The sequence below is a fragment of the Denticeps clupeoides genome, chromosome 16 (genome assembly GCF_900700375.1).
Source record: "Denticeps clupeoides chromosome 16, fDenClu1.1, whole genome shotgun sequence".
In the NCBI taxonomy this organism is placed as follows: Eukaryota; Metazoa; Chordata; class Actinopteri; order Clupeiformes; family Denticipitidae; genus Denticeps; species Denticeps clupeoides.
This window is the reverse complement of record NC_041722.1, coordinates 16932053-16954863: the sequence shown is the minus strand read 5'-3', so window position 1 is coordinate 16954863 and position 22811 is coordinate 16932053. Positions and strand designations below refer to the sequence as shown.

The window sequence follows — 22811 nt, the reverse complement described above, 5'->3', positions numbered from 1 at the left end:
AAATTCATCATGAAAGTGTCTGTGGTTCAAAAGTGAGTGACTGTCATTCAGAAGTGAAAATGATGGATGATGCTCTGCTCTGTTCATGAGAGAAGTTTGAAGACCGTAGTGAGAGAGCAGGTGGTGAGGTTAGGTGTGTGTGTGTGTGTATGTTGGGGAGGGTGGCGTCCACTCATTCCCACAATGATGAGACTCCAGCTGCAGCTCACCTCCCAGTCTGTGCAGAATTCTGCCGTGATGCCTAGCGACAGGTGACATGGTCGCTGCCGCCACACAGCGCCGCCACGCCGCCTGATTGGTCAGCAGGCTTCTCTGAGGAGGCCTGTGGGGGAGTGGCCAAGGAGCCTGTGTCTGTCCTGTCTCCCAACCTGCTGTTTATTCCTGTTTATTTGACTGGACCAACATCTCCCTGCCAAGAAGACGGTAGCTGCTGTCTAGGTTGTCTGCATTTACATTTATCTTGCCTGCCTTTTGTGTTGCTATTATTTTTTCTTCTCTTTTTCCTGTCAGGCAGTCAATCGAAACACCTTAGAGACATCAGCAGCACTGAGTTCAGTCTCTGACTCAGGTTTCCCTCAGCGCTGCTAGGAACATACTGATGCTCCAGCACCACTGAGGCCTGGTAAACAGGAGGATGAACAACGCTTGACTATTCAAAAGCTATTCAAGAAGACATTTGAAGTGTTTCATGCTGATTAAAATTTCCAAGGTCCCATACGATCATCATTTAAAGCATTTCAAACAAGGAACACACAAAAATGGAACCCTGTTCCCACTCCAGAGCAGCAATCCAACATTAGTGGTTTGACCCACTACTGCCTTTATTAAGCAGTCTGCGAAAAGCAGACCTGCAACACTACTTACACAAATTAATGCTGATCATCAGCCGCACAGAATGGCTTCTGATATCAGTCTGGGTAGAAATCTGATTAGACCAGGTCACATGATCACATAAGTGAACAGACGTGCTAGAAACCAATGCATGCATCGTAGCTAAAGAGAAAGCCAGGCTCAATGCAAACTAATGCTAAAAATGATTTAATTTCATCAGGTTTAAATATTGTTGCAATTAAATAATAGCAAGGTACATTTTTGGAGACGACTTCATAAAAAGCAATTTGGTTTGAAGGTTGCAGGAGAACGTGGAGGAGACCAGGCCTGTGCAGCCTAGGCCTCGTGGTGAGCAGCGTACCTGAGAGCAGAGCTCCTCCGCCTGCCGAGCCTGCAGCTCCCTCTTCAGCTGCTGGATGTGGCTGTGTCCTCGCCGCCACTCCAGCTGGCTCTCCTGCAGCTCCCGCTGCAGCTCCAAGACCCTCTGCTCCTGGACATCCAGCTATCGAACCACAAAAGAAGGCAGGGTGCAGAGGGAAAAAAAAGGGAGAGAAAATCAATCCATTACAAAGAGCCCCTCAGCCAAGGCTGTTTGAGAGTCTCCCACAGCCAGACAGAGGTCCTGGTCCCATCTGCCCCGCCGTGTTTTTCCCTGAAACCTGTCTGCACCGAGCAGCCCTCCTGCGAAAGCCACAAATGGACAGGCAATGCATTATGCTGCATAAATAAAGGCTGAAAAAATCTATTCGTCTTAAGAGATGGATAAAGCGCATAGCCTCCAACATGCTGGTCACTGAACATGCATCCCAAACACTGGCTGCTTATTTTGGTCCGAAATGACAAAAAACATGTGTCAATGGTGTTTAATGATGTTTGCGCAACATTAAAGCGTATTTAATCATTTCCGAAGAACTGAAAGGGTCGTGAATGTCAATTTCAAGTCGAAATGTTGTGGAACAAGAAAACCAGAACCAATGACGTCCAGAATCATCATACGAAACCAAAAAATCAATGCAGGAAATATATATATATATATAAATAAATAAAAAACGCTATCTAATTAACACAATGGCATCACCTGCTAAAGAGGGAGAGGGGGAGAGGAAGCGTCAAAGAGGGGAGGAGGAACGGAACGGAACGGGACGAGCCAACAGAAAAGAACTGGACATCAAGCCGGTGGTGCTGGTCCGGACGAAGGTGGCGAGGACTCCTACTCTTCCTCCTGGACCGTTCTGTCATCTCGGCGGTGAGTCAACGGAAAGGCCACAGATGATCCACGACCAACAAGTTAATCAAAGCCCATTAGCGCGGCGATTTAGGCCAGAAGGTAATCCCGTATTTGCAATAATATTAAAAAAGATGACGACGACTTCCTCGTCTCTTGTCGTTTGTGCCGCCTGTGGCTCCAGAGCAGCCTTCTGCTCCATCTCTGCACTTTTGTCGCGAAATCCCACCATGTCTGTTGTCAGGAATTAAAGATAAAAAAAAAATGAAAGGCAGAAGGAAACCTTTTCCCTGTTAATGATGAAAAAGCCCAGCTCATCCTCCGGCTCTCCTCCTTTTCTGTGTGCGATTTAAGCCGATAACCCGGCTCTTTCTTTCTTTCCCTTACATTCTCTCTCTCTCACTCCCTCTCTCTCCATTCTCCCCTCCTAAACTGATCAATACTTCATTTAAATCATGACATTAGCACACTACAACTGGAAAGGAGAAACAGAAAAGTAAGAATGCGAATATCCTGAGCCGTGCAGACGAGGTGATTTAAATTTTTGGAACCTTTACTATATATGCTTTCTTTTTATCTTAACAAGCTTGGGATGGAGGGATAAACGTATGCACGGTGGTTGCGGGAGCTGCCATTGTTTTTATAGGAGGCTTAGCAGCCCTCCGGTGATCAATATCGCATTCAAATCCCGGGCCGAGGTAAGCTGTCCCGCAATCACTGGATGCTAAATGAACAGCAAATAGAGCGGAGCAATAATCGTCTCAATTTTCTCACATTAAGGATGGGGACAGGGCGAGAAAAAAAAAAAAAAATGAGCGGTGAAATGGCGATGCTCTTTACGGACGCGAATATTTACCCTCGCAATTCACCGCACCTAAGTGCGTTGTGTAAATGCGTCCTCATGCATTCATTTATGCATGCAATTTACGACGCGCAATCAATATGGTGCCACACGCCACGTCACCCACGCTCCGGGCTAATCGTACACTGAGCCAGTCAGAGGTGGAGAGGGTGGGAGAGGAAAAAAAAAAACCCAGACAACACAGAGATTTCCGGATCACTTCCAATGGTTCGATCGGATAGCAAACACACGAGTGAGTGTCGGATATGCCCGTTTTAGTCCCTGATATTTACCTGAACGTTGCAGGTGTCCACACGGGTCCCAACGTGACAGACGGCAGCACGAACGCTGGGGGGGACAAGCGAAAGGATGCCAGGAGCAGAGATGAAAGTGAACAGGCGGTGTGAGGGGTTCTTTTTTCCCCTCTTTTTTTAAACAGAGGAGAACGAATCACTTGGGTTACACACACTTACATTTAACAGAGTGCCAGTGTCAACCAATGAGCAATTAGGTAGACAAGACTTAAGTTATTGATCGGGATCTCTCACCCGCTTCTCTTTTTTTTTCAAGGTAACTAGGCTGCCGGTGGCTGTCTGACAGCTGGGGATGGTGGAGGATGTTGGGATGGGGTAAGAGGCAGGACTCTCCCTCTTGGCCTTTGCATCAGGGCTGGGGACCGGCTGGTCATTACCATTTAGCCTGCTATTGATCTGCCTGCTAAATATTGCCATAAAGGCATCGTAGTGTCCCCACACCCACACAAACTTTTACAATCTGGAATATACATTTATGGCATTTATCAGACGCCCTTATCCAGACCAACTTACAGGGACAGTCCCCCCCTAGAGCACCTTGGGGTTAAGTGTCTTGCTCAGAGACACAATGCTAGTAAATGGGATTTGAACCTGGGTCTTCTGGTTCAGTGGCGAGTGTGTCACCACATGTACCCAGATATATGTGGGTCATGTGGGTCCTGGACAATTTAAGCCCCTTCCTGTCAGTATGTTACACCAACAAACTGATCAACCAACTCATGTTTAAATTTGGTGTCCAGAACCTTCAGATCCCTGGTCTTTTCTTTACTGCGAGAAATGTGTTTTGTCCCTTGTGGGAAAATTATGGGATTGGGTGGACCAATTAAATGGGATCAATTATGGGATTGGGTGGACAACAAATTATTTATTGGTTGAGACCTTCATGGATTGGGATAAGAAGGCCACATTTGAAGAACCCTTCCAATCAGGACTCTGATTCTACATATGAAGGATTCGGCTGATAGAAATTTTGAGAGAAAGAGAGTGGGCTATTCGTAATCAGTTTAGTACTGGATAAGTACTGGATAAAGAAGAGATAAAAACGATGGTCTGAGAAATGGCTACAAATCAGAAAAAGACAAAAGCCTTTTCTCTGAGCTGAAGGAACAGATGAGAGGCCGTGGGTAATCGAGAAGCATGTCTTTATGGGAATTCCTACGTTGTGACAGAATCGAGTCCGAAAGGGAGCGAGAGAGACAGGCTGACAGTGATCTCCCCTTTTCCATGCTCCATGAGCATTCGTTCCGTGTTAGCGTCCTGGCAGAACAGTTTGCTAATACTGATTGCCTTTAACCCCGCACACAATAGCGCAGATGGCCTGGGCCCCCGCCGCCACTTCAGCGCGAACAATTACGTCCTACAACCTCCTTCTACCAAGGACGTTCCCCCAGCACAACAATCACAGAAATTTCAGAAGCGAGTCTACGAGGGAAAAGGTGAGGGCATGACATTAGCACGGCGGCTATTTCACGTGGGTGGTGAGAAATGGGTTCGGACGGCCTTTTAGACACATAAGGCACTTCCTGACAGCATATGTGAATGCTTCTGCAGCAAACGGCTGAGTGAAGAAGCAGAGCAAATACACTGGAACACTCTGCCTTCAAATGCCTTTTTTTTTAAATGCCTTTGATGCAGTCTCGCTCTGTCTTGCTTTGAAAATCGATGCTGATATTTCCACAGAGAGAAATCTGATAATGAAAGAGGGGGGTGGGGGGCGAGGCGAGGTGATTGCTCATTCGGTGCAGCTTCAAAAAGCCACGCATCAGAAGGACACCTTTAATATTCGGACTTTTCACGTCACTCTCCTCTAAGTCCCTAGCAACCACCATAGCAACCCTCTCTGACTTCCAACGTGAAATGCATGGCAAGTTCCCCCATCACCAGAATGAAATGAGGGAAAGAATAGAGGAGAAAGAGGGGGGAGACGAGAGAGATGGAGGGAGGATGAGGTACAGCGAGCAGAATTAAAGAACAGGTAAGTTAAAAAAAAAAAACGGAGGAAGAAATCATCTCAGTGTTTTTTTGTATATATATTCCCTAGCATTAACCACTAATGTGATACATGCAAAATAAAAAAAAAACACAACAAAACACTACAAAAACAGAAATGACCATGCATGCATACACAATAACATACACAACATAATGCACACACATATGTAGATCAGACATTTACACAAATGCAAGCATACACAAACATACCCATCATGCTCAAGCCTAACAATAGCTGAATAACACATTCACACAAGATTCACCCTGCAAAACAGTAATGGCCGCTACGTGATCATCTTCCGTCTGAAATATAATTTCTCTCCCTCCCTCACCCTGGCGCATCTGGTTTCATAGTCTCTGGGATTCCTGCTCTCAGAAGCTGATGAGTTCAGTCAAACTTCATTAAGTTTATAGTCGCGGCCCTGAGCTCCCTCGTGGCACTCTACACTGAACGAGGCCCTCGTCTGCCCGGGTCTTTACTGCTCCCTCGCTGAAGTGGCGGGGGGCGGGATGGAGGCAGGGGGCACTCTCTATCTCTGTCACTATCTCTCCTTCTCTCGGGTCTCCAGCCTCTTCATCATTCTCCAATTGGGCTGCAATAAATTCAGGTGAATACATTTATGAATGCATTAATGTAGCCCCCAGATCCATCTCCAGGTACTGTCACATGAAAGAGGGAAAAGGAAAATGGCTTTTCATTTAACATATAAATGGCCTAACAACAATAACAAGGTAGTAATGTGAAGACCAGTGTTGATATTAAAATAAGCAGATAAAAAGTGCTGGATGATGCCATTCACCTCACAGTAGAATATTCACCAAACTAAAAGACTCAAATCCTCATTGCATTACATAGTTCATAATTCCTTGCATAAGTTTAAAATGGGAGGAATCAATAGAGATGACTGCATGCTCGTTCGGCATCATTGAAACCCCACTCTGTCTATATGTCACATACTCATAACAAACCTGATCTCTGTCATACTCATCCTTAGAACACATGCACTACCCAAAATGCAGATTGATTATCAGCACTTCAATTTTATCAATTTGGACCAGTCAACGAGGGAATTAGACATTCACGAACACTCACCACATGCCTCTGAAATATCAGCATCAATTAATCTAGTGAATGAGGGAACCCCTAACACTCTTTACTGTTCGGTGACTTCATTTTATGACTGCATTAACTTATTAACTGGAATGAGTTTTACATGGTGGTATTTAGGGTTAAAATCAATATATCTTGATATTGATATATCAGTATATATGTCTAACATCATGTAATGGGGCAAGGATAGCCACATTAGGGTTTTACTTCCTTTTGCTGATTGACAGGTTTAGCAGGTTGTTGGGTCCATGTGGGGGTTTTAGGTTCCAGGTTTTTCTAAAATCTCCTGGAAATTCACGCTGCCCAACCAGAGGTGTCGGCAAAGATCATAAAAGTCAGACATGTAAATATACAAGGTCTCTCTGAATACCACTTTGCCCCACCAATTTCCTTTCCACAGAGCAACTTTTGTGGTCTTTGAACACACAAAGCTGCACATACTCCGAAAATGCAGACTCGCAGGTTCACAGGGCCAAAAGCATGAGGCGTCTTTCTATTTTTTTGGCCGGGATAAATGAGCAGGGAAGGTAAACCCTGTCACTGCCGGAGAGTATTTATTGCGAGCTGGGCCAGACACATGCTCGCTGGGGGCTGGGACCAGCCATTAAACAACTCCAGGGCTGACCTCTGGTTTTTAAGCGGCCGCGTGTGAGACAGCCCAGGCTGCAAAGGCCACCATAAATGGATTTCTTAAAAGTTTGATTCAGGAGCATAAAAATATAGGAGACACTGGGAGCCATTCCAGAATGCACTTCAGCTGTGTGTGTGTGTGTGTGTGTGTGTGTTTGTGTAGGTGTGTGTGTGTTCATCTGTGAGAGTGCAAGGCCAGTAATACATTCCCCATTGAACAATTTAAGGTAAAGGTTGCTTCCTACATGCAACATTTTTCACATAAACTCATTGTGTCAAAGCAACTGGCTCTGTTGCAGAATAAAATCAATTTATTTCTTCAAATCCGTATTGAGACATATTCATTTTTGATTGGAACATTATTTTAACATAATGTTTAGAAACTACTATGGAATTCTACACAACTTGTTCACCTGACACTGAATAGCCTCAGTAGTATCAGGCACTTAAGCGTTGATCTATTTAATCGTGCCTACATATTTATAATAGAAAAATATAATTTTTCTGACAAAAAGTGAGACCACAGAATTATTAGTTGAAATAATTAGTGAATAACGTAATGCCCACTGTGATCAATTTTGATAGAGCAAAAATCTAATTTTAGGTTATGTAGGCCAGTGTCTGTACATAACGACATGTATGAAATGACAGCAATGGGGCATGACCCGTCGTAGCAGGCCGATCTGTTTAAAAGCCCCTCAGGCTGCTCCTCTTGTGTTTGAAGAGACCGGGGCAAGTCGACAGGATGCAGAAAAAGCGGACGGGTCTCCAGGACGAGGCGCCGCTGCATTCAGCGCCGCGTTTAATTAATGAAGCGCACAAAAGGCGGATTATGCTGACAGGATTATTCTCAATGACAATGCAGCACCCGCAACCAATTACACACCAGCACAATGTCAAGTCTTTAGTGAGACACACACACACACACACACTCACATACACATACACGGCGCACATGTGACCGGCCTGGGATGCCACTTTGGCCACTATCAGATTGTGTTCTACTGTACCTGGATCTCAATCAATCCTTTCAATGTTCTCAAATGCAGTTTGACTTGGCTCCTGACTCTTTTCTTTAGCTCCCTGACAAGGATCTCCAAACCATTCGTCTGCCTCTTCTTGGGGGCGGCAAATCAAATTAGTCAATGCGCTGTTAATTCCGAGCAGCATTTCATTAGAGAAAAAAAAGAGAAGAAGGAGCAGAAAAGAGTAAAGATAATCAGCGCCAAAGACTCCATGTCCTTCTTGGCTAATCGAATAGCGCTGCGTTTGTTTGCTTTAATCACGTTTAGTCATTACAGGAGACAGACAGTGGAATCCCTTCATCTGTATGTTCATGAGAGCTTCCTGATTTCCTGGCATTCGTCACAGATTAGATGGCCTTTAAGCCATCCTCCAGCAGCGGGACAAAGTGGACAGCCTGAGGATCTGATCTGGGGACGGTTTACAGGGGGCTCTCCGGGGGTTTCGCTTTCTTCCGGCTTCTCTGCATTAGTTTCAGGTCTGGGATCGGTTATGGGAAGCTCTCCGAACAAATTCAATTCTCAGGTCGTCTCCGATCCAGGTTTCGCTTAAAATATGCAAAGAGGGGTGCAGAATAGCTGCAAGGGTTCTCAGTTCTTGTTCAGCATGTTGGTTGAGCACATGAGGCGGCCTTCCTTTACCAAATCGATTTTACCCACCCCGTCACACTGCGTCTGTACAGTCACAAACCAAATGTATGGACTTCAGAGGCCAAACACTGCCTGTAACTGGTTAAAATTGACATTTTCGTACACAATATGCAAATTCGTACATTTATTTTCATTGATGAAGTTCACTGTTCAGTGCAGTGGTTCCCACAGTGGGGGGCGCTATTGTGGGAGAAAGGCATACTAAAAGTACGTTGAAAGCAATCAATGCCGTAACACAGTAAAAATGTTTGAACCATGTTCTATTAACAACATGTTTTATTTCTTATACAGTCCATAATCACATATGGTATGATTCAATGGGCTTTGACAAGCAGTAAAGTTTACAGTTATTATGTCTCTCTATTATTTCTCTATTTAGTTAGTCAGCAGTCAGTTAATAAGAAGATCAGCTGAATTGTATGAATAAAATGTCTAATCATACAATCTAGATTGGTAGCAAAACGTTATGTGTGTGTCAGAAAGAACAGGCACAAAATATCATGTTTCTATAAAAGCAGGGCTCAGGAGAAAAAGTTTGGAAAGCACTGGTTTAGTCGTAAATATAATCTGTACTATACTGTATATAACACCTCATTTTTAACTGCTAACAACAATGAAAAAGAGCAAATTTTCATTTAGTAACACTAAACACACAAATTGCATGAGACTTGAAGCCGCTTGCAAGAATTGCACATACCAACCAATCCAAGACTTTGTGGATTGTTTCAGTGCAATCACACAGACCACTCCAGAACTCACCCAGCACACTTCATTTTGCACATTATGGGCGTGGCTTTGACTCCTTCCAGAGTGTTCTTATTGCTCTCAAAAAGGTCTTTCATGCAACAAACAGTACAAGTGTGAAAATGGGCCTGGTGACGCTCAAGATGTTCTTCCACTGAATACCACCTTGTGACTAAAGTACAGTGTGAGAACACGCATCTGAAACTATCGCGTCAATCTGCAGGTATCACATTTACATTTACAGCATTTATCAGACGCCCTTATCCAGAGCGACTTACACTCAGTAGTTACAGGGACAGTCTCCCTGGAGCAACTTAGGGTTAAGTGTCTTGCTCAGGGACACAATGGTAGTAAGTGGGATTCGAACCCGGGTCTTCTGGTTCATAGGCAAGTGTGTTACCCACTAGGCTACTACCACCACTACCATCACATGCACATCAGGACTGACTTCCATTTTGGTGCTTTGCAGTTGTTTTCTGTGCTAAATGCAGAATTTCAGGCAGAATGTGATATTTGATAAAAGTAATTAGACTAGCCGAAATTCATCAGACTTCCTACCTTTACCTAAAAGTGCTCTTAAAATATGGGGAAAAAAATAAAATAACTCCTTCTTTATTAACGGTGCAATCACTTGAACGGAATCAATCAATCGTGCTCGTGTCGGCTCGGCACCGACTCGCCCCTCATTTCCAAATCCAATCTCTGGCGTGTCATCTTGCCGTGAGTTTTATAAGAGGCCAGCTTCTTGATTACCTTCCCCTCCCTGCCCGCCGCTTTCTGTCGCCACCGCAATGCTCCAATGTATTAAATGAAATGAGCTGCCCGTCCAGGTCAGACCCCCCCTTCCCAAAGCTCCCTCGTTCCGCCGGCTGGTAATCAGCGCAGCCGCGGCCCCTCCCGCTCCCACAGCAGCATACATTAGAATTAATCACAGCCGCTCTGCCCAGAGCCGGCGCTCGCGCCGCCGACAAACAAAAGGTTACGTCTTCCCTATTCTCCAGCCCCATCCATCCCTCTCGCCGTCCTTCTCCCTCTCCTTCCCTTTGTCTCACCTCCTCCTCCATTTTCTGCAGTGTCCCGGCAGGAGTATTTTCAGTACCTTATCTCCTGCAGACAGGAGAGACAAATGCTTGTAACTGAGTGTGTGTGTGTGTGTGTGTGTGTGTGTGAGAGAGTGTGTGTGCGTGCTGAGGGACTATAAGATAAATCATAGATGAGCTGGTGTGAGCATTGTTAACATAATCCCACCATTCAGGCTCACAAATGCGGCAGGGTGCGAACTCCTGTGTTCTTCATGAAATATTGATGCATACATAATTACACAGGGGTGGGAGCACCCTGCCGACGCTTGTTTTTGTGCGGGTGGGAAGACAGTGGGGGCTGCTCAGATGCATGTGTCTGTTTATGTGTGTAAAATGCTGATGTAAAGTGCTGTGCTCCACCCAAACCCATGTGAAGCGCAGCAAAGACTGGAAAAGATCATCTCTTCTCCTCAAAACAATTGTGCATGTCAGTGTGTGTACAATAGAGAAATGGAGTGTATTTACATACGTTCAACATTCAGGCAGTAATTTGAATTTTAATTATATGTTTCGCGTGCATATGCAGTACAACGTCTATACAGGCAGTTACAGTACGACAGAGAGCCATTATATCTGCTTGTTAAGATCAATGATGAACAAGCTATAAACACACACCTACAGCTTGGCAAGACAGAGGTCTTTTTTGTCAACGTGATATATTAAGGCCATGCGGATAATCATCTTCAAGTCATATTCAATAGACCAAGATGTACCAAGATGTCCCAAGATGCCCAGCCAGAAATCACATCTGTGAAGTCTGCTGACAAACCCTCTATACGAGCACCCAGATTGGTCTGATTTTGGCTCAATTAGCCTCACATTTGACCTGGAGGAGTTACCGTGTAATTAGTCACTCACAAATGAACCTGACGTCTGCATGCTTTTCCAGTGGGAAGCCTGACGGTTTAACCTGTTTGCTGAGACGTTTGACGCTGGCTGTGCCATTTGAGTAAAGGGTAAAGGCTTTATTTAATATTATGGCCCAGATAAAGGTCAGATCGCATGCATGCAAAAAATGTGCCTCATAAACTTTTCCGGGCCACAATATAAATAAAAGCACCAAAGGGCATAAATAAAATGTAGGAGCATTTGCACTTACTTAAGCAGACAGGAACACACACACACACTAAGCGTGCATGAGATAGAGAGAGAGAGAGAATACACAAAACCAAAGAGAGGCGGCCGATAGCGCTGCGGCAGAGAGGTTATTAGCCGGCAGCATGTTCAGCCCCCCCGCTACCGATGCAGAGCACAGTAAAAATGTCCCCTCTTTAATTAACTTTTACAGCCGCAACGAGGACACGCTGACACCCCGTTTCTGCAGCTCTTACAGAACCATCTCATTCAGAGTGTGAGCGTGTGTGTGTAAGATGGCGAAAGAGAAAAAGAGTGAGGGAATGAGTGAGCATCATCATCCTCAGTCAGACTTTGTGCCCTCGGTCCATCAGCCACTTCAGATCAACCGGTCCTCCATTTCCTGTTCCCAAAACCAAACAAACGAACGATCAAACCGACCCCGTACAGCAGCGGCGCCACCCGCCTCCACCGCGCCCGCTCTGCTGCAGTGAGCACCCCCCCCCCCCCCCAAACATGCCTGCAGCACCTCACACTGCAGCGTCCACCTCCTACACACAACAAAACACAATCAAATAACAAATAATTAAAGCGACTCGATAATGAAACAGTCAGTAATGCAAACGTTATTCATGATGCATTAAACCAAATTTAAACCCAGCCACCAGCGTCAGATCTGTTTCAGACCCAAAATCTGCCATTAAGCACACCAGGGGCATCTTAACTGGAAGAACATTTCATGACCTGATCTGACATGAGTTGCCTGGTATGGCTGTTCCAATTAAGAGCGTCTTTCAACAAATTTGTCCTTCCTTTCCTGGACTGAGAGGAACGGATAAGATGAACTGTTTTTGTGGCTCAACATATCCCAGAATTCACTGTGTGGATTTTGTCAGAACTTTTCAAATCAAAAGGATTCTGACGTTGTAACAGGCTTTACAGTGTTAAGGTATTCTGTACGCTGGACCAACGCAGCAAGACCGTACCCTTCAAAGATGCTGTCCACAAAGCCCATGTCCTCCAAAGGACACGGCCTGTCAAATGAGACATATTCTGTCACATATGCATTATATATGTGCAACTACCACTATGTAACATGCCATTAATAAGCTTGAGTCATACTTTTGAACTTGTCACTCTTAAATTTATATATGTATCTGTTTAATTTTGTTTCTTCCTAAGGGAGACCAGACGAAATCTTTGCATTATTATTTAGGGATAAATATAGATCTCCCACACATATTCAGAAAGTATAAACAACAATAGACAGACACATCATATCATGTGATAACACACATACACACGCCTTGCCAAGTGAAGATGGATTACTGCTGCTCCACTTTAATTACTGCTGCTCAATTAGCCACCCAAAGCAGGGCCATCACTCCCACTGCACTCACACTAAAAGAGAGCTGCTCCATCATGAGCGAGGCACGAACCTTCACCAAACGCCACAGAAGTGTTACTCCAACCAAATAAACACACCCAAATAAGGAAACATGAAACTCCATTCTCTTTGTGCTTCTACAAAAAAGAAAAGACTGACATGAAAGTCTCTGGATGCTCTTCTTCTTCTCCTCAGATTAGTCCTCAGGGGTCTAAGCCATTTTTGGCTTCCTACTTTTGGATCTGTAGATAGGAGGACTGGGACATTCACATTTAATCACGCAGCCACATACATGAAGAGCCCAAAGATATGTCAACAAGTCAGGAACACACTGTCCAGACCAGACATTTCCAGCATCAAGTGTCCCCATTAATGCTGGTAGAGAAACATCAGGGCTAACCATGATACCAAATGGGCTCAAGGAGGTTTCCCTGGACAAAGTCTTTCATCCCCTATAAACTACTATACTATAAACTACATGCATTATTATCTAATATTATCTAATTCACACTCTGAAAAGCCCTTGAAGAGTGGAGCATCTAAACTGAAAAAGGTCTTATGAGGCCTACAAGATAAGTGTTAATGGCCTGTTGAGTAACTTCCCTTAGAGAGAGAGAGAACAGAAGTTTGTGTGTATGTGTGCCTCGATGGGAAGTGAGAAACGCAGTTGCGACTCCAACTATTGACTTTCATTATTGATTCTGGCAAAGCAGTTGAGTGCTTAAAAATCACAACAACTTTTAACCCCTTAACACCTCCAGGACTCCAGAGTTCCCGCTGTTTAGTTCCTGGCCGGTCATGCTCCAACATCCTATACATATATGGAATGTTGGAAAGAGTCAGCATTAGCGAGGGCGTGCACCTCACTGTTGACCTGACGAGGTCTCTCCACAAAAACATAAGTTGGGTTTGAACCAGTTTGTGGTCTTCTGGTTCATAGGCTAATACTGTGAAATATGTATGCCAGAGATGCTTGATTGGCTACATCACTGTCTGGTACACCAGTGGCTTCCTCAGTGACCGTGAGTGATTTTAGTTGTGACCGCTCAGCCATAAGCAGAGCTGTGCAATCACACTTACATACTCACAGGTACTTCTCACAGGTATAAGTAGTTACCTATACCTGTAAATTGACCTATGTGTATTGGTATATTGGCCCTTGAATCTGTACTGGACACATTGTGTTGTGGCAGAATGGTCTATAAAAGCCTTGACACTAAAGACTGATCATGTGCTACTGCTTCCCATAAGACCTAACCTTAAAGTAAGTTTTTTCTCTAGACGAGCACAAATAACTCCAGTGATGTAAGTGTAATGTTTACTCACCCTATTGTCCTAATTGTGCACTTTTATAGTCAGACTTTACATTTAGTTAATCCCAAAGCCTTTTGGGGGATTCTTCAGGTGTAAAATGTGTAATTTTTCTGTCAAAAAAATGTCTGTACTGACAACAGTCACAGGAGCTATGTCTGCTATGATTGGTAAAACTCATAAGAAACAGTGACTGTTTCATATTCAGATTGCAAAACTGCACAGAATTCATGTGGATCGGCTAAACTTACTTGGTAATTTGTTTTGATGGCAACATTGTTGAAAATACTTGACAGAGACGATCCTTTCCAAAATCTGCCAGCATTACTAATGCTGTGAGGGGTCCTCACTGTGCACAACCTGCATTGCCCCCCACTCCCTGCAGGTGACTGACAGCAATATATGATTGATGCAGAGGAGCCATAGCGATCACACACACACAACCACTGCAGCCACAGCCCTGTAAACAACAGACAGATTACCCAGCATGCTCTTCTGTCATTAAAGGCAGAGGGTGGAGGTGAAGGTGGTGTGTGAGCAATACTAAAGCGGGCTACTGCCGAACCTCATTACCACAACCCAGTCACTGTGCTGACACACACACACACACACACACACACTCAGGAGCCCTTTCTGAAAATGAATTCCATTGTCACCCAGTCGGCGCTCGCAGGAGAAATGGAGCCGGAGCTGCTGCCCATGTGACTGTTCACCTCACAATGCAGCTGAATCTGCAGCCGGAGACAGGCTACAGATGAACAATGAAGACTGCTGGTGTGTTCAGAAAATGACAGAAATAACAAAAACAATAACAATTAGAAAAAAAAAACATTCTTGTAATGTCATGCCTTGATTCCATGTCAAAAAGTTGTGAAATTACCAAGTTTCAATAACCAATACAAACCATCATTTTGTTAAAACTCAACAAACAGATGAAAGTTTATTTTGTCTCCATTCACAATGAAGACATACTGACATGTTTCAAAAGTGAGTTTTTATTTATTTGTTTTATTATGTAAGCTCCCACAACTTACATATTTTATATTATATTGATCGTGATGTAAGTATCTGAGTGCCCTGTAATACAATGTTGCACAGAATGTTTGTTCAATAAACATACAATACAAAATGATTCCTAAATAAAAAGTAACCTGACATGAAAGTCTCTGGATGCTCTTCTTCATCTCAGATTAGTCCTCAGGGGTCTAAACCATTTTTGGTTTCCTACTTTTGGATCTGTAGAAAGGAGACATGGGACATTCATATTTAATCACACAGCCACATACATGAAGAGCCCAAAGATTTACGTCAACAAGTCAGGAACAAAAAGTCCAGATCAGACATCTCCAGCATCAAGTGTTCCCATTAATGCTGGTACAGAAACATCAGGGCTAACCATGTTCTGCAGATACCAAATGGGCTCAAGGAGGTTTCCCTGGACAAAATCTAGTTGACTTTCATCCCCCATAAACTTCTATACTATAAATGACATGCATTATTATCTAATATTATCTTCACTCAAATGTATTTAGCTATAGCTAAATAAATTCCTACAGGGTAGAAATTCTAATAGAATGTTCCTATTACTATTACTATTATGGTATAAAATATCCCAAAAGCTCATTTTTGTTATACATGTTAATATAATATGAATTATGGCAGTAAAACATAACATTAAGTCCAGTAAAACATTGAGTGAGTTTGGAGAATGATGCCTTAGTTCACACAACAAACACTAGTCTACCACCTCTGTGCATCCGGTTCTTAAAGATAAAAGAACTGAGTTGCCAGGCCAGCCCTCAATCATCAAGCCAGAGTTGAGTCCATTTCAGAACAGCGATACCGATGAACTGATGCCGCACACAGACTAACTAGAGAGGCTCAGATCCATGTGTGTACTAGGATGAAAAACTGCACATGTCTAAAGTGCTATAAAGACTTCAGAGGCCACAGAAACAGAGGAGCAGAGCCGATGAAGACTGAAATTCATCGCCCTGGCGGGCGTCTCTCTCCGACGGCCGCAGGCAGATGGATGTAAATGGAGGACAGGGGCCTGATGGGTAAGGTTTGGATGGGTGTGTCAGCAGCCAGAGCGCTTGGCGACTCTCCAGAGGGAGCAGGCGATAAGCCTGAGTGAGTGCGCAGTTCTAAACGCCGCGCTGAGAAATGCCTGCTGTCCGAGGTACTTCTTCAGAAGCGTGGATGATGGCTCCTCTCGCCTGCTCTTCTCTCTCCCTCTGCAGTGCCAGCTGGGATTCCACAAATCAAACCGGCTACTCTGTATGCATGCTGAACTGAGGTTTAAAAAAAGTGTCCCACCTTCTAAAGGATCAGATTAGAGCCCTATCTATGTTCACCGGTTTATATCCATTACCACCAACAAGACACCAGTACATATAAAACACACAAACACACACACACACACACACACACACACACACACACAGAGCAAACACTGAGTATGTCTGGACTTTCATAAACAAAAAATAAGGAACAGTGCCATGAATTTCCACACACAAAACTTGACAGCAGTGACCTTTAAACACACACACACACACACACACACACACACACACACACACACACACACACACACACACACACACACACACACACACACCTGTGCTTGTACACTTTCAATCACAATCACATATTTTGACCTTCCTGCTGTAAGATCCAGGACACAAAGCTGCTCTCCATCAACCTGAAACTGTCTGGGATCAGTGAGGACCAGACCACAGGAGGAAAGGCATCTGATGCCCGATTTAGCAGCGCAGACAACCGCACGACTTCCCGACTGCACAACTACAACCACCGGACAGGACAACAACACACACAACAAAGTGTCGGTTTCAGCTCAGTGGCCACCTTGATCATAGTAAAATAAAATATACAAGTGCTGTCAGTCCAAACACACACACACACAGACAGATAATGGGTTCACCCAATGAGCCCGTTCTGTCTGAAATATGAAGACTTGTGAGCTGGAGTCCAGGGGCTGTAAGATAAAGATGGGGAGAGGGAGATGGGGAGACGGGGCTGGCAATCAGAAGGGAATGGGAGGAAGTCAGCAGGAGGGGAGAGAAGTTGAGGAAAGAGGGATGGGGGAGAAATGAGGTCATTATGTACATTGCTGCCAATTCAGACCCTCACGCATCCCATCAGGCTGTGAGCTGTCAGACCAGAGACACCCGGCATCTCAACAAGAGAGAGAACTCATCAAAACACCACACACATACACACAGAGACACAGAGTGGACACCTGCCACAGCCACATTATTAAAAGGATGGAGTGTATAAAAGATTTCATTATTTAGAATTATTTGGAATTATTAGATACTATTTGGATTTTAATCAAAACAAGCAGAACATCTCATACTGAAAATGCAATTGTCTACAAAATGTGTTATGCAGCAACAAAAATGTGTCAATGCAACAGTTATTTTTGTCTGAAATAGAACTTACTTACATGTGTTTTGCTCATTTGTGGTCTACCGACCACACCCCATACATTTACCTGCCACAGTAGATGCTTCTTGCAGAGCTGAGTAGTCAGCAGAAACACACATCGCTCACTATCAGAGATGCACTTCTATCAACATTGTTCTCAATACTATGGAAATGACTAGCAAACTGAATACTGAATGCCTAACTCTAAGACCCCAATCTGAACCCACAGAGGATATAAAAACCCTGCACTTTTCTGACCTTTAATGTGACCTATAGCCTGTATAATTTAAAAAAAGCAGGGGACAAAAGTTAGGGGACAAATAAAAGATGCACAATATGTGTGCACACCCTTAAACAGTTACTTTGCTGCAGCACATTTTGATTTATTTAAAGTACTCTGATCAGCCCCAAACAAAGTTTGGCTGTCTTTGTAGGATTTTCTACACATTTACTACAGCAAAAGCTGTTGCGTTCACTAAGCTCTTACAAAGTTTATGCCCACTATATATAAGCCAAAGACATACAACATACACAATATTAACTGCATGTATGTTTCTACCTGTTCTAGCAAAATGCTTAACTAAAAATGCCTCAACATACAGCCAGAACATCAAGCAGATTGAAAAAAATCAGAAATCTGCAGCTCAGGAAAGTTAAGCTCTGGAGCAGTCACCACCAGGCCAGGACTCGGCCGTGGAAAGGGTGGGTGCAGTAGCCCAGTCCAGCTCCGCTCCCCAACAGGCAGTCATGGGTGACCAGACAAGGCCACGTTTGTGGTCAGCACTTTCGCTGCTAATCCCAGCAGACAGCAGTCGTGCTGGTGGTTTTGGGGGGTAATTGGCTCCAGGCGGCTCCTCCAAAGCCAGTTTAAGGCTGGGACAGGTATTTCTGCGTCTGGGATTTTTCTTTTTTTTTTCTCTCCTGGAAAGACTTATCGCGATCACTTTCTGTTCCGCAATACTAAAGAGATCTCACCTGATAGGCGCTCGGTGCAACTGATAAGATTAGTCTTGGCTGGGCGTGCCCTGTCTGATAATGTTAGCTACTTTTTACGCTAATGCTGCATGTTCTTATCGCGGCCTGGGAAGAAGAGGAACGTTCTGGAAGCTTCATGGTAAGTTCAACAGCTCTCCGATTTCCTCATCTGATGAGAACTGGTATATTTCATTGTGTGCATTTTCCTGGGGGAGAACAGGAGGGAACAAAAAAGAGCCTCTGACTTCTTTAGAAGCATCCAAAAGAGCAGCCAAGCTGAAGCACAGACACAGCCCTCCCTTAATCACACACTAAACACAGAAACAAAGGAAGTCAAACAGGGCCGAAGATAAATTATGCAGTGGAAATCAATACTTCTTAAAAAAGATGTCCTGATGGGATCCTGAAAGACAACATCCTGATGTGACATGGACGTTTCCACCAAAAGTGGAAACTGCTTTCAGTCATGCATGAAACTATGAGCCTTTCTGGACATTTCAACCAAAAGTAATTTGTTCAGAACCTGATTGATTCCTCAATAGTAGATTTTTCCAGTCAATGTGATTCACAAGCTAATATTTACGTCCTTTGTGTATTGTAATGACACCATCTTGATTTCCATGGTTTCACTTAAAAAAGGGGAAATTGTGGACTTGCAGGTAGTTCAAAGGATGGAAAAGAACCAGTCAAAGGCTAAAATTATTTTAGACAGCTGACTAATATATCTGACTTATGAGGAGTCATGCAATCTAGCTTATTCACCCAATTTGCCTATATACTTACATACTTATTTAATCTGACACTATTATCCAGAACTAATCAAATAGTGAAAACCAAAGTGACACTGCACCAAAGCTACTTTTTTCACCATATCCAATGAGAATTTATTTATGCATTTGATAGTACAAAGAACACAGGAGGCATAACCCTAGAAGATTATGTTGCTGAAGGTCATAAATCTGTTTAGAATTTTCTGTGTTGTGGGGTAGATATGATATATAAACGGTATATAGATGTTATATAGATATGGGGTGTTATTCCATTTGCACTGTCTTTTTGCACACTGTGAATCTCCAATCTTGTGCTTTGCAATCTCGTCACTCTGTGTACTTGAATAAAGTGGACTCGACTTTGACTTGATTATCCCACTGACCACTAGGCCAACAGAACCCCTCTCTACAATCACCTGACAACCTGCACCTACGACCATGACTGGCTACAAATGAAATGATAATTACAGACAAACAAAAAAACTGCTCAGAATGACATGAGCCTCAATTTGACTACAGTAGGCCAAGATCACATGTGTGGTAGTGGCCTAGTGGCTGAGTGATCCACCTATGAACCAGATGACCACAAAGTCACAGATTCAAAGTGCATTTACTACTGAGGGCGTCTAATAGGTAAAAGCTTAATCAGAAACATGGGTAGAATCGGTTCAGATTGTAAATCTGCATTCAACATAAGTCCTTCTAAGTAAAGCGTTGTAAAGACAGCGCAGTGTCCATTGGTCACTTCACCTGACATTCAATGCTGTCACACTTTCTTAAATTTTGTCCTGAAAAAGGGAAGAAGGTCGCATTTCTGCTTACTGGTGACATCTTTGCATGCACATACACACACACACAGTCACAAACACGTACGCGACGTGAGATAATGCATCCAGGGTTGCGTCCCAGACAGGCCACAGGACTGAATATTTAGTTAAAGATGCCAGACGTACGGCTAACAGGGCGCTGTATGAATTTATGCATTTGTGACAGGCGCTGCCTTCTCATCCAGCTGCATGCGGAACATGACATGATCTGTGAGGCGCGGCAGTCGGGAAGCGCTGCAGAAAGGGGGGGCGGGGGAGAGACTGTGAAGTGAGAGAAATCAGACTGCGGAGAGAGAGAGAGAAAGAGGGCGAGACTGAGGGAGAGAGGGAGTGCTGACTGTGCCCCAGTGTTTGCATTTCATTTGGAGATGCTGCCACATGAGAAATGCAAATGCCCGCCGGCATGTGTGTGTGTGTGTGAGTGTGGGGGTGAAAAAAAAAAGTGTTTCTGAATCATCTTCCACTCCCACACCACTAACCTAATCTCAGGGAGGCAAGTTGGCAATGTTCGTCAGGCCACTGCAGAGAAAAGGCGACCAAGCACACACCAAAGCTCCCAACGGGCCTTGTGCACACACACTCATTCTCACACACACATTGTTTGGACTTTGTTTGCAGAGTTGAAAATTGCTTAAATAATTTATAATGTTAATTTCCTGGCTGGTCTAGCAGGATTGTTTAAACACACTATGTGTGTGTGTGGGTCCCAAGGTAGTGCCGTGTGTAAACTCTATTATAGAGAAGACATAGTCTGGTCTGCTATGTGTGTGTGTGTGTGTGATGTTATTCAGGACCATCACACACTGGAGGATTGACTGCAGCAGTGAAGAGTCGAGGTTCTGTGTGGATACGGGTAGACACTGAAGATAAAAGGTGGAGAGGAAGAGGTGGGCCCCACCTTCTACCTGAAAAACCCGAAACCCCCGCCCTTCATCCTGGCTGTAGAAGCGAGCCTTCCAAATATACTGAACAAATTGAACAAAGATGATCAATCTGATCTGGTGTATTTGGAGAATGAGTCCAAACATGAACTCTTTGTGATGTTCCTCAAACTATTCCTGAGCAGTTTGTGGAGTGTGGATGGGTGCTACTGAAAGGTGTGTAACCTTTGAACTGAATCTTCTGGTAGGTGGTCCATGTCAAAGTAGCATTTCCCAGCAGAAATACAAACAAAAACACACAATTACCAACATGCATCATCCCGACATTAATAAAAAAAAAAAACATGAACTTGAGAAGGAGCTTGAGACATGATGAATGTGGAGAGATGCAGAAGAGATGCGCTCCACTCCTTCCTGACACAGATTCAGCTCTGCAGTCAAATCAACTGGAGAGATAAAAAAAAAAATCCTCCAGCAGCCAATTACACAGAGGCTGGGTAATAACAGTGGGAAAGGGGGAGAGGAGGAGGCGCAGCTCAGCAATCTCACAAAGTGACCTTCAGGGGGGAAGAAAAACTGGCCCATTTGAGTAAAAAGAAGGAATATTAATAACAATAATAGAGAAATTAATAAGACAAGGCTTCATTTGGGTTGGAGGGGTGAGGTTGAGTACGTAAGTGTGTCTGTGTGTGTGTGAGAACAGGAGGGGAGGGTGGTAACTGCCCGACTTCCTCGGTGCCCGCACGCTGTCATACGTCGAAGGGGGAGAAAATCAGAGCGAGCGCTTTCTGATGAATATAAAACAGAGCGGCCTGCTGAGAAGCACTCTGCCTCTAATCACCCGACGCCTGCCGCAGCGACGGGGCTGCCGCGGCAACGACAACCCTCCGTCCATCCATCCATCCCTCGCTCCCTCCCATTGGCCCTCCCCCCCAGCCCAGCACAAAATGAAAGCTGAGTTGAATCAAGGAGAAAGGAGAAACGGGGGAGAGGGCAGGAGAATAGCAACAAAGGCTGCATTAGAATGGCAATAAACAATCAGCTTCTCCGGAGGAATATGGCGAGAGCACCGGGCTGGGGCTGCGGCAGGGTGACATCAAAAGAGTTTCTCTTCAAAATGGGCTTTGCCTTCAAGCGCTGTCTCTTAAATAATATGCCTTTTTTCCCTGAAAAATAGGGCTGACTAGACAAATAGCACAATAACATTTTTTAAATAGATTTTTAAATTGAAAAAAATCAATCATAAATCATTTTGGAAAAAAATAATCCTTTATTATACCACCATGAGGTGGTAAATCAGGCAATTTGAAAAAGACATTTCTTCCACATATATAGGTAACATGACATTTTAAAATGTAAGGGACATGTCATGTCTGGACTCATCAAATGCTATGAGTTATCTGTGAAACTGCAGGTTATAACCTCCCAGAAATCCCACATTAATAGGAATAAGTGGCATGCCTAATGAAATTTGTTTTATTGGCGTTTCATTAGCAAGGCTTAAAGGCTGCCCTAATATGAAAAATTCACTTTGTGAGATTATTTAACATTAGTCCAAGCTCCCCTAGCCTGTCTATGGTCCTGCAGTGGCTAGAAATGATGATAGGTGTAAAGATTGCTTTGGCCATTCTGCTTCACAGTTCAAAGAGCGGCAGTTCAGAGGGTCGGACCTGGAATTTGTCTCCTTATGTCG

General features: G+C 44.0%; 1 protein-coding gene across 9 annotated transcripts in view; it reads right to left on the bottom strand.

Moving 5' to 3' along the window:
- The window catches only part of pmfbp1 (polyamine modulated factor 1 binding protein 1), a 143208-nt gene that overhangs the window by 62179 nt on the left and 58218 nt on the right, over positions 1–22811 (bottom strand). For 8 of the 9 annotated variants that reach the window (XR_003742703.1, XR_003742702.1, XM_028955972.1 and 5 more), the window contains one exon: positions 1193–1333. Coding sequence is in view for 6 of the 9 variants with exons in the window: in XM_028955972.1 (XP_028811805.1) it covers positions 1193–1333 (141 nt within the window). In the remaining 3 variants the exon portion in view is untranslated. Of the gene's footprint in view, positions 1–209; positions 732–1192; positions 1334–22811 lie in introns of those variants that run through there. The other variant, XM_028955978.1, reaches the window with a different exon arrangement.